At 38.2% G+C, this 13,191-nt stretch overlaps 1 protein-coding gene across 2 annotated transcripts in view; it reads left to right on the top strand.

The window, feature by feature from the left end:
• The window catches only part of FRZB (frizzled related protein), a 72,213-nt gene extending 69,567 nt beyond the window's left edge, over positions 1-2,646 (top strand). For both annotated transcript variants that reach the window (XM_074009564.1, XM_015432460.3), the window contains exon 6: positions 1,690-2,646. In XM_074009564.1, coding sequence (XP_073865665.1) covers positions 1,690-1,806 — 117 coding nt within the window. In that variant the 3' untranslated portion in view covers positions 1,807-2,646. The remainder of the gene's footprint in view (positions 1-1,689) is intronic.
• The last annotated feature ends 10,545 nt before the right edge of the window (positions 2,647-13,191 follow it).

Below are 13,191 nucleotides of genomic sequence, written 5' to 3'. Positions count from 1 at the left end.
TCCCTGCTGCAAAGCATGTAACAAGGCTTACTGCTCCTCTTTTGGTACCAAAACAATATCATTGGGTTGTCGACAGGATACATGGCTTGTTTGTCCTGTTTCCCATTGCTTTCTGCAATATTCCCCATTGTTTTCTGCAGGGGACTTGCAGAGTTATTATTGTAAAGTCATTTATATTCTTAGTCTGGATTTAAATATTCTAAAGGAAAGAAACCAATGATTTGAACAATTTTAAATTCATATGCAGATATTGAGGGCTAAAGAGTTTGGGTAGAAAATCTCCTTTGGCCAGAATTATTGAGATTCCTATTTTAGTTTTCCAGTCGATTTGAAGATGTGTAAAAAGAGCTTTATGGAGGGTGTTATTTTTTCAATCAAATCTGCTCTTTGCTGAGTTTTGCTCTCAGTGGATAATTCAAGAATAAGGTTTATGAGAAACCTTATTATTATGTTTTTTTCATGCAAATGGTTGTTTACCTAAGTCTCTTATAGCAGACTATTCAAGATGTTTGGACTTCCTTGGGAAGGTGAGAATCAGGCTGTTTTTAAAAAATGAAGACAAGATTGTAGAGTAAAGTATACTAAAATGAAGAATTACTTTCAATAATGGAAAAATAATAACAAATTTACTATGTGCTAAGCACTTTATATTTTTATCAATCTTCAGATGTATCTTCTACTTATAAGTAGATTCTATTATCAGTTCCAATATATACATGATGAAAATAAGGTCTAGTAAGTTCAAGAACTTCACACAGTAAGTGGTGGAGTTAGAATTTGAACTTGGGCCATCTGACCCAAGGATCTGATGGTCCTTGCTGTTTAAAGTGTAGTCCCAGGACCAGCAACATAGGTATCACCTGGGAGCTTGTTAGCAATGAAAATCTTGGGCCCTGTCTCAGACCTACTGAATGAAATTGCAATTTTAACAAATTCCCCATATGATATCTGTGTCTGAAGTTTGGGAAGTGCAGCTATAGTTTGTATTCCCTACCTATCCTCATGTAATATAACTTCCATTTTACTTAAATTACATAAAAACATTATTGACATTAATATGAAATGTCACTAAACTTGATTGTGTTTATTAAAAGCATTGTTAATGCCTGCTTTGTAACACTTAGAATGAGGGCAAGACCTTGTCTGTTTTATTCGTTGTACTTGGTGGATATTACTTAGAAAAATATTTTTGAGACCTCCCCATCCCTCAAAAAAATTTCCATTGTTTTTCAGTGCTCAAATCACATAGATTTTAAAAGGCTATGTTCTTACATGTATTAAGAGAGGATGTTGAAAAATAGCCTTCCCTTCAAATTCTGTGTGTAAATCTTCCATTTGTTGAGTACCTGTGAAGCATCAGCCTCCTGGCTGTTACCTCAGGAAATACCCGGAGATATAGGGAGATATTTCTGTCATCATTTACAGACATGGACATTTTAAGTTTAAGGTTTGATAAGAAAGCATTACTAAATATATTATAGATGGGCAACTTTGCGCTCGTTAAAATAAGAGAATAATGTTCATATTGCATCAGTTTTCTTGTTACCCTGGGAGATAGATTTATACTTCTGGAAAACTAGCAAAATGTTTCAGAGATCTGACCTTCAGTCTGACCCAGTTGTTAGAATCGTGGCAATGATGACCCTGGTGATATGTGCTTGTGACTATTTTCTATTTTACATTTCACAGCGCTGGGATATGAAGCTTCGTCATCTTGGACTCAGTAAAAGTGATTCTAGCAATAGTGATTCCACTCAGAGTCAGAAGTCTGGCAGGAACTCGAACCCCCGGCAAGCACGCAACTAAATCCCGAAATACAAAAAGTAACATCAGTGGACTTCCTATTAAGACTTACTTGCATTGCTGGACTAGCAAAGGAAAATTGCACTATTGCACATCATATTCTATTGTTTACTACAAAAATCATGTGGTAACTGATTATTACTTCTATTTCTCTTTTGGTTTCTGCTTTTCCCTTCCCCCAACCCCTTTGTAATGGTTTGGGGGCAGACTCTTAAATATATTGTGAGTTTTCTATTTCACTAATCATAAGAAAAACTGTTCTTTTGCAATAATAATAAATTAAACATGCTGATACCAGAGGCTCTTTGCTGGAGTCCCCAGATGTTAATTTACTTTCTGCACCCCACTTGGGAATGCAATATTGGATGCAAAGAGAGGTTTCTGGTATACACAGAAAGCTAGATATGCCGTAAAACATACTCTGCCGATCTAATTACAGCCTTATTTTTGTATGCCTTTTGGCCATTCTCCTCCTGCTTAGGCTTCCAAATGTTTATAAAGGTAAAATGGCAGTTTGAAATCAAATGTGACACAGGCAAAGCAATCAAGCACCAGGAAGCGTTTATGAGGAAACAACACACACAAGATGAATTATTTTTGAGATTGGCAGGAAGCAAAATAAATAGGAGCTTAAGAAAGAACATTTTGCCTGATTGAGAAGCACAACTGAAACCAGTAGCCGCTGGGGTGTTAATGGTAGCATTCTTCTTTTGGCAATACATTTGACTTGTTCATGAATATATTAATCAGCATTAGGGAAACGAATTATAACTAGACATCTGCTGTTATCACCATAGTTTTGTTTAATTTGCTTCCTTTTAAATAAACCCATTGGTGAAAGTCTTTATTTTTTTCTCGTCTTTTAAAAGAAATCAGAATTGCCGTATTGACCGGGAAAAGATTACATACGCATATGCACCAGGGTGTTAGTTTTTAAAAGTTCATAGCTCTATAAAATGCTGTAGATTTAGATGATGAAATGTGCAGGGTTTGGTTTTGTTTTTTTCTGGTGTGTGTGTGTCTGTATTTGTGTACATGTGTGTCCGTGCACTCACACCCAAGGTGGATTAAAATACAGGCCTGCAAACTGGCCTGCACGTTATCATTTGGATTTATGCTGCTTAATGCTCAGTGAAGAATGTCTAGTAAAATGAATTATGGTTGTCAGGAGAGAGGTTATTTGACTTTTGAACCAATTGCACATTTCCCATTACCCAAGCTGCAGTGAGATCCCAGGGGCCGTGGTGACCAAATGATGCTTTTATACATGGTCCCTAGCTTACAATGATTCAATTTACAATGCTTCAATTTAACAATTTTTTGACTTACAGTGGGTTTATCAGGATGTAACCCAATTTCAACTTACGATATTTTCAATTTAGAATGGGTTTATCCAGATGTAACCCCATCGTAAATGGAGGAGCATCTGTACTTCCTTCCTCCAGCAGAGTTCCTTAGAGCCTGGGCCAATTACTTGAAAGTCTCATTCTCTGCCATTTACATGTGTGTTATTAGTAGAACCAAATTTCTAAGCTGTGGTGTGCTGAAATTAAAATGCTTATGAGGCAAAAATAGTGCTATGTTTCCTTCGACAAGGATAATCGAGCAAGGATGAAATTCATTAGTGAACAAAAGTTTCCTAAAATGGTAAGTAATCATCTATCCAAATGTTCTCTTTTAAAAGTGTGAGCTGGGTGTGGTGAGTGCACCTGTAATCCCCCGACTTGGGAGGCTGAGGAAGGAAGATGGAGAGAGCCCATGAAGTTGAAGCTACAGTAAGCAACGATTGTGGCCACTGCACTCCAGCGTAGGTGATAGAGCATGACCCTGTCTCTGTAACAACAAAAATGTGAAAGTTGATTCTACAAATGAGTCATTTGTGTCATACCCAACTAAAATGGAGTCGGGAGGCCGTGGGGAAAGGCACCCAGGTCCTGTTCAGGGAACTGATTTTTCAGTACAACAGAAAATCCACGAAGACTTCACTCGAACCTTAAGATAAAGTTACCTAGTAGCTGCTGCCACTCACCAATCAGAACTTGCTAAATCCTACAAGACACTCCTGGCTCCAGTGAACTTTCATTCAAAACCATTTAGATCACTTCCTCTCTTCCCCAATAAAACCCCAGCCTTTCTCTTCGTTCTTTGAACACACCTAGAGGCTACACTGGTTTGTGTGCCCAGAATTACAATTGTAATTCTTATATTCCCAAAAAAACCCTTTACTTGGAGATTGATCTCTCTGCATTTAAAGGTGACAGAGTAAGGGAACATTCCTGCCTTCTGATTGACTCTCTTATGCCAACAATTTCCCCAGCCCCAGAAGAAAACATTCCCACCTTTGCCTATAGGACTGCATAGTCTTTTGAGCTTCCAAAAGACCACTTCCAAAGGGCTTGCCATCTGCTCGTTGTTGCTGTATTCTCAGATGGCAAGGACATCTCTTTTGAGGTGCTGATGTCATAGCCTTAAAAGGTGAGTTGGGTGTCACTGGGGAGTAATGAAGCACCACCGTGGAGGGACTGCCCCTGAGAATCTCTCTTCCTGGTATGTAAACCTCAACTTGAGCCTGAGGACAGAGGGGTAGAAAGCAGTGCTGGTGCCTCAGCCTGTTTTCCTCAGGCCTTCTCACGTTAACTCTGAAAAGAAGGACAAGAATTGACTACAGGAGAGGTTTAAAGAAACTGTTATCTCAAATCCACAACGTCAACTCTCTCAAAGCACAGTAAGCAATGTTAAGTAAGGAACTCTTTTGATGTATAAAAGCTGCAGATGTTTCCAGCATCTGCAGTTTTTTTGTGGGGGTGAGGGTTGGGTAGAGGGGGTATGATCAGTTTCTGTGTAGGAATTTGACACACTTTATGCTTAATATAAACAAAAGATGGCCAGATTCTTAGATTTAGCAGTTTTTTTTCTTAAACCACCTTCCATTTGGTGCCATTTTACAACCTACTGTTTTACCACTACCATCTATAGTGGCAATGTTTGATTTTGCTCATCTGTATGAGGCTTCTGTCAGCTGTTTAAACATTTCTAATGGTATAAAGTCCATGAATAAAGTACATTTGGTTTTTCAGTTTGATAGCTACAATATCTTCATTAATAAACTGTGCAGACTTCTTTTGGGAGGATGGCATGATTTATCATGATGGTCATGTTTCTCATCAGACTGCAAAACCATTTCTACTCTAGTTGCCATAGTACAAAGACATCTTGTTAATGCCTCTCTACAGGGTTTTCGTGCAGATACTAACTTTTAAAGCCACTAAAAATTTAATATACATGCATCCTTGTCAGGAACCTTGAGATTGATAAAATTTATATTTCTTTAGAAAATTGTATTCACCTTTGGGATTTTAATTTTCTTAGCCAAATAAAAGTCAGATGCATGCTGAATAAAGTAGCAAATATTTAAATAGCAGCAAACATGGATTCTCTTTTCATGGATACGTATTTTACTGTGTCACATACAATGTAATCTGATTCAGTGCCATATGTTGCACCCAGTGTTCAGGGGTGGGGTGAGACAAACTGTCTTTCCACATCTGTCATACATTAAGAAGGCAAATACAAAAGTTATAATCACTGTGTGCAAATCGTACTCCCTATTACCTTCTGCAAAAAATTATTTGCTATTACATTTCAACAAGTAAGATGACTAAAAGTATTTCAAGATTGATATTTAGCATGGAGTTTTAACATATTTTAATACACAAAAATTCAAGAAGGTGGTAAAAATAAAGCAGAGACTTCTAATATGGTGTTACTGAAATCCAGCCTATAAAATTTAAAAGTATGGTTCCCAGATGTATTAATATTAACAAAAACAGTAAAGTCATACCTTTCATAATTATCTGTTTGGGGTAATAACATCTAACAGTGGCGAGAACGCTATACGAAACACTTGTGCATATGTTACCTCACTTAATCCTTGAAAGTTGTTGAAGTAGATGTTTTATTCCCATATAAGAGATTTTTTTTTAAAATGAGGATTTAGAACTTCAGAGTTCTGTAAGTAGCAGAGCTGGGCTTTAGATCCTCATAATCTTATTTCCCAAATTATGTGTTTTCCACCATTGCTATTTCTGATAAAAAGGTAAATGCATCCTAGCATTGTAAAAAAAAGAAAAAGCATAGTGTTAGGCATATAGTGGTAGCTAATATTTCTTAAACTGAGGTCTACCAACTATGTCAGAAAACCTTTATAAGTGTCCCAACTCTAATCCAAGATACTGTCACTTCACCTCTTCAGGTTTCCTCCCTTATTAAATCAGAATTTCAGTAGAATTATTTCCATACAGGATGGGTAGGTGAATTAAGTAATTTTGGGGGCATTAATTGTTTAAAAATATGTGACTCTCAGTTTAAAAAGCATTCTTCAAAGTTTCTGTTTTCCCTTGAATTTGGAAAAAAGTAAACAGTTAATCTTACTTAACAACACCTGGAAGAAAGTTGAAATTAAAAGTTGATAATTATTACAAATAAAACCAGAATGACTACTGCCATTGGGAACTCTCATTTCTCCTTTTTAGATTATGCCCCCTATTTTTCCCACCACCAGAGTCCTCCATAATCTAGAAAAACTATTCTACCTGACCTAATTCCCCCTGCTTTTCATTCATAAATATTTTCACTATGACAGGAATTCAACATGTTAACGCAAGACAACTAAACATGTTTTTCTTTGGATGAAATGCAAACATTTGTCATGTTTTTACTTAGGTGGTTGTTGAGAACTTAAGGAGTTGTCCCATGAAGAAGGAAAGGTTGTGCTCAGGGAAGTTTGTCCAAAAAAAAAAAAAAAAAAAAAAAGGATTTCTGGACTGTTGAGGAAACTGACACAGAAATGAAAGAAAATGCAGAAAAGAATTTCCTACTAACCACAGGGATGTGGAGGGGAATGACCCCACTCATTACACAGTGGTACTGCGGCCACTCTGGCAAACAGCCACCACCTCCCTCCCCACACACTTAGCATCATGATGTGGGATTAATGTTATGATTGCAGGGTTGGACTTAGGATAGTCTGGGACCTCAGCGAGGGTGGGTCGGGTGATGTCTGAAATATAGGTTAGCTCTGAGGTGTTAAGAAGTCAACGAAACAGGGAACAAAGGATTTCTTGTTTATACTGGGTGGTAAATCCAATAAATAAAGCAAATCCAGTTCACTCTAATGTCTTTATTTCTACATTGTTTTGGTGATTCTGAGGGAATCATGGCTTCCCAGAGATGGTATCCCTGTCCTAGCACTGAAAAGCAGAATTTGAGTTGAACTCTGGGAAAACGTGGCAAAAGGAAAGATCAGTATGAACAGAATTCCTGTTGGAAAACTTTCTCTAGGACCTAAAACTCAAGTAATATGTCAAAGCTTTAAAAGATGCATGATGCTCCAGGTGAAGTCTTCTGCTAAAAAAACAACCAACATGTTTAAATTTGACTTTTTCTTTCCTTCTCATTACTTACTGGAATTGCCATGAGTCCCTTGCTCTGTGAAGGTTTCTCTTTCTTTGAAAAGTCAAGATATGGTGTTTTGTAAGTGATCTAACCAGCCAGCTCTTTCTAATAAAATGTGGCCTAAGAGAAGAAAAACAAAACAAACAAACCAAAAACAAAAAAAACAAAAACAAAAAATAACCATGAAAATATTATACCCACAAATACTGAATTGTCCTGTCTGCTTACATTCATCTCTTTCCCTCCTGGCCATTCTCACCTATTCTGCTTTTCCTCATATTGCTTGGCTAATTAAATCAAACACATACCCACAGGAATATTTTCAGAATTGCTAGAAGATCAGGCATGATGCAAATAGAACTATCTGATATTCTTTAAATTCATTGATCAATATCCATGAAGCTCATTTCGATTTCTTTTAGGTCATCAGCTCAGGCCGTCTTGTCCTGAGGTTTTCTTGCCTACACGATACCTGGAACCACAGCTGCCCACCCTCCTTCTTCCTTAGGGACAACATTTGGAGACATTCAATCATTCAAAATGGCCCCCTCACCTTACCTCGAGAAGAGCTTTGGAGTTAGGGCACTAGGTTTCAAATTCTCACTTTGCAACTCATTGGCTGTTTAGCCTTACTTCCTCAAGATTAGGAGAGACGAGCTGGACCGATTCTCTTGGGCAGTGCCTGGAGCATGATAGGTGCTTAACAGGAATCAGAATCATTCCACCTTTTACTCCCGGATCCTCTCTATGAAGTACACACTTCTCTAACAGGGTTCTAGTGAGTGCTCACTAAGCCCAGAAGAAAAATGGCTTTCAAGAGATCACACTTCCTGCCTGTTCTCTCTTCTCCATCTTTAAGATGCCGGACTCAAAAATTCTCAAGTTTTCCTCAGATTGAAGATTCAAGTTCTTTTCCTTTCCCTCCAGTGAGGCAGGTTTGCTTAAAATGCAGCATGATCAAGAGACTGGACAAAAGATTCTGGAAAAACCATATAAGTACTCAAATCTACAAATATATCACTAATACAAATTTATGTTTCATTCCAAATATTATGATTTATTTTGGCAATCAAAGAGCCAAAAGACTTCTGCAACCATGTTTTTTTAATAATAATTATTTTTTAAGGCTAGTCAAGCAATGGGGGTGAAGAAGGAAGAAAAAAGTCTGTAACTTGTTGTGATCAATGATCTGAAAACACCAAGGCACTAGGACCAGCCTCCAACCATTTTTAAATATAGAGAATGGTCAGCCTATAGGAATTTTAATGTCTTCATGCTGGTTATTTCTATGGAGATGTTAACTTCCAGATTAATTCATTTATTCCTTGAACTTTCAAGTGGAATCACGTTTTTATACTTTACTATTCATTGTGAGTGATAGGTTACTTTATATAAAAGAGCAAAGTAAAGAAAAAAATTTTCTCTGAATGTTATTTATAAAAGTTTGGCTCCCCAAAAAGGTTATTATTCATAGTTTAGGTCAGCAAGGAGAGACCCCTTGGAAAGATATGTGTTCTCAATAAAAGCTGAATTTTTGTCAGAGGATCTTCTTGGTGTTTTTCATTTCCTAGGGAGTTCCAGAAGTACTAAAATTATATCGAGACAAAGTGTTTATGTTTCAAAAGTGCAGGCTCTGCATTCCAGGCTACACACTGAGGGTTCTCAAAACAGAGGCAGCTTTTACTGAAATTGGAAAGTAAGGACAACTCATAAAGGCCTTGGACTAGTCCATATTAGAAAAACAGACGATAACCAAAAACCCAGCTTCAAAAGGAAGAAACTAATCCAGGGATTGACCAACTTTTCTCTAAACGGTCCCATAGTAAATATTTAAGATTTTCCAGGCCATGTAGTTTCTGTTGCAGCTACTCAGCTCTGCCACTGAGGCTCAAAAACAGACATAGACCATATTATATATGTGAATGGGCATGGCTATGTTTCAATAAAACTTTATTCATAAAAGCAGGCAGAGGGCTGAATTTGGCTGTTGGGTTGTGGTTTGCCTACTCTTGTGTGTGCCTGATAAAATGCTTCCTAACTAGCTTGAATTATTTTATCATTCTTGGAACTTAATGAAATTGGTGGTTTGGTAGCAATAGAAACTTAACTACTAACAAAGGTTACCTGAAATCTTACTATTAAAGATTCAGTCTTTTGGATCAATCATTGTTGTCTTCATGAATCCACTTAAAATGCAAGGGCATATGACATATATCAGTCCCTATTCCTTAGTAACAATTAGCTTATTAAGTAACTGGGGCTGAAAGGGGCTCTAAGAAGCTGCCCGAGAGAACAGAGTGCCCAGAGCAGGGAAATGGGGACTGAAAGGGGAGAAAGACGCATATGAGAGAGACTTTAGCCTTCCCCTGACCCTCCCAACTGAAACAATTATTCATAGGACCCAATGGGCTCCCAGTAATGTTATTTTGTTTCTGCAAAGGCTCATTCTTTAGGAATAAAGTCCTGCGTGAATGAGCGCTCACATCCAGGCAGAGAGTACCCACTTGGTTCTTGCATACCCATTCAACAAACACCTATTTTGCTGCAAGACTCAGTGCTAGGAATTGAAAGTAAGAAATAAAACAAGATAATCCAGCAGGGAAAAATCCGCTTGTAATACAGGATGGTGGAATCTACAAAAGAAAGAAGAACAAAGGGCCATTATTTTTTAAAAAATTCCTCAAACTGCTGGTCTCATTTCTGTCTTGCCCACCCTCCCATTTATTCTAGTATGATGTATTGAAATGTAGTCCTAGCGCTAATTATCGCATTTTTAAGGCTGGCGTGCCAGAGACAGTGAAAAATTATAAATATGGTTGGTAGATGTCATTTTTTGAAAACCTATTTACCCTTCGCTGTTTTCTTAAAAATTTTCATTTTAGTTGCTAAAACTAAAAAAGGTCTTAGGAAGTGTTGCTGTAGCACTAAAACCCTCTTGTGTGTTTAACCTAGTCACCATAAGCTTGATTTACAACTGCTTTCTTTGCTTGATGAATCCCACATGCCTCATAATTTAAACATCTTAATGTGCCTCTCACTGAAGTGGCTTTTTTATTTGAATGCAAATTGATTCTGAAACTGCTTCCAATCATAAGTTTGTGTTTGATATACTGTAGGTTGGAGTTAAATATTACCATACTAAGGTCAATATGCAAAGAATAGGATCGAGAGTCAGTTGCTACCATAATTAACCTAGCTTAGGTTCATTTAGCCATAAACTATACACTCTGACTGACTGTTTAACCTGTCCCAAATAAATGAACGGTATAGATCCTGAGCCACTCAATAAATGAAATGTGATTTTTCATATAAATACAAAAGAAACTTGAGTTCATTTACAAATGTGTTCATTTCTAAAGCTTTTTTCTTTTCTTTTCTTTTTTTTTTTTTTTTTGAGGATTTTAAGGGGTTTTCAGCGGAAGGCAAACAGGATTTTTGCAGCATTCGCGACCTGATACCTGACTAAGTCTTATCTAGTCCAAGTAAAAACAAATACAAACCATGTAAGATAGTGGCTTATTCATTCCACCCTGCCTCCTTTTTTTTTTTTTTTTTTTTGAGGTAGAGTCTTGCTCTGTTGCCCAGGCTGGAGTTCTATAGCCTGGTCTCAGCTCACTGCAACCTCTACCTCCCAGGTTCAAGTGATTCTCCTGCCTCAGCTTCCTGAGTAGCTGGGACTACAGGTGCGTGCCACCATGCCTGGCTAATTTTTGTATTTTTAGTAGAGGCAGGGTTCTGCTATGTTTGCCAGACTGATCTTGAACTCCTGGCCTCAAGTGGTCCGCCCACCTTGGCCCCCCAACGATCCCATTTTTTTAAAGCGCACTGGAAGATATTTAATAATCTCCATTTGTAGATAGTTCTAGAATTTAATAATTTCTACTATTGGCCATTTACAGTGCAGATTTTAGCACAAGATGTCAAATTATGTGAAATATTTAGCTACAATTATAGATGTTATAATTTTCCCCAAGTATTTGTTCAGCCCTTTAACTTAAAAAGCCAAGTTTGAAAGTACTTCACATTTAGATTGAATGTCATCCTAGCAAGCCTTAGTAAAATATCATCCTGGTTTTCTCCTTCAGGTTCGGGAAGAAAGGAATTAGCTTCAAATGACACCTCTATCTGTCTGTGTGCAGGTGTTAGCTCTCCTTGGGAGGTTAGACAAACTACAGACCCCTTGCCTGATCCGCTTTTCAGAGCCACAGCCCAGAAAGTGGGGAAACATCTTGCAGTGATGAGAAAAGGCTGACTAAAAAAAATCAGATAAGAGGGAACAGGTGCACTAATGTATCCGGAGAGGGTAGGCCTGAGCCCAGGAAGCGTCTTGGGCTCCGGGGACGGATGCTGGCACCCTAGCCCCAGTCTAGCGTCACCACGGCCAGAAGCCAGGTTGAAGCAGAACTCTTCCTCTGAACACCGCGCATGGTGATTTTGACCAGGTAACTAGGCTGAACCCTCATGAACAACTGCTTGTTTGTCTCTGAAATTAGGTTGTGGCTTTAAAATTTCCTGAGCCTTCCTAGGAAGGGTATAACAATAGTTTCCCCTGCACCAGAAATTGTGTCACCCTGTCAGCTTCTTAACGTAGAAAGGGAAAGACAAAAAGCTGCTTTGAATGACATGACAACTTTAAAATGTTAGTTAATTGCATTTATCTAGCACAATTAATCTCAAAGGACACGTTGTTATTCATTCAATGACAAGTCTTAACTGAATGCTACTGTGTCAAATGCCAGCTATGGTGGTGGGTGGACTGGCAGTATCTACCCTGCTGCAATGTACACAAAGGCAGAGCCAAACAGCACGCAGGTGACAAATGCAAGAGGCAGATGGCACACAGGTGACAAACTGTGAGAAGTGCTAAGAAAGATAAATATTAGGTTGGTGCAACAGCAATTGTGGTTTTTGCCATTATTTTTAATAAGATGCAATAAAGAATATCAGAGATAGAGGTGGGAGGAGAAAACCTGCTTAATAAGGGTAGTTGCAGAGTAAGAATCATTGTAAAGTTCATGAGGCAAAGCTTAAGGGTCCTTCACTTGTACCGGTCTCTTGTAAGGCCCTGAGTATTTCCATGATCATGTGTTTTTGCAAAATGTGCACATTTAAGGCCTTTACTCATTATTTTTCTATAAAAATGTTTCCACCAAGTTGTATAGGCTTCAGGGTTCACAAAATCTGGATTCACACTTAGTAGCTGGGGAAGACTTCTAGGAGGAGGGAGATTTCAGCTGATTTTCACAGGATATGAAGGAGCCTGCCATGCTTGATGTGGGGGCAGCAGTTCAGGTGGGTTGAAGGACAATTTGAAAATTCTGAGGCTGGAAATTGCCTTGCCAATCAGAGGATTGAGCATGGAGTAGTTGGGGAATGGAGAGAGAGATAGGAGGTACAGTTGTAGAAATTAGCGGGAACAAAAGTGGAGGGCCATGTAGCCATATTGGGGAGTTGGGTCGTAGCAAAGTGATATATAAAACCATTGGAGTGTTCTAAGCAAGAGAATGACATGCTCAGATTTATGTTATTAAAAGATTACTCAGGCTCCATAGGAAGAATTGATCTGGGGTTAAGGCATGATTAGAGAAAGGAGGCTCTTGCAGTAAAGGTGAGAGAAGATGGTGGTTTGGATCAGGCTGGTGGCAGCGTGTTATAGAGCAAAGTGGACAGATTTAAGATACCTATTAGACTTTGAAATCATTGGACTAACTGATGAGTTGGATGTAGGGAACTGGGAAAAGATTCAAAGATGACTTGAGCAACTTTTCAGACTTGAGCCACTGGGTTGATGGTAGTGCTACTATCATCTAGGGGGAGGAAAGCCTAGAAAAAGGGAAAAGTTGGGTCAGGAGTGGATAAGGAATTCCAGTTCAGTTGTGATACGTTTGAGATACTTGTTAGTTACTCAGCAGGAAAATGTTGAGTAGATATGAG

Source organism: Macaca fascicularis, chromosome 12 (assembly GCF_037993035.2).
Source record: "Macaca fascicularis isolate 582-1 chromosome 12, T2T-MFA8v1.1".
In the NCBI taxonomy this organism is placed as follows: domain Eukaryota; kingdom Metazoa; phylum Chordata; class Mammalia; order Primates; family Cercopithecidae; genus Macaca; species Macaca fascicularis.
The sequence above is the reverse complement of the archived record's forward strand: the minus strand, read 5'-3'. Positions and strand labels throughout refer to the sequence as shown.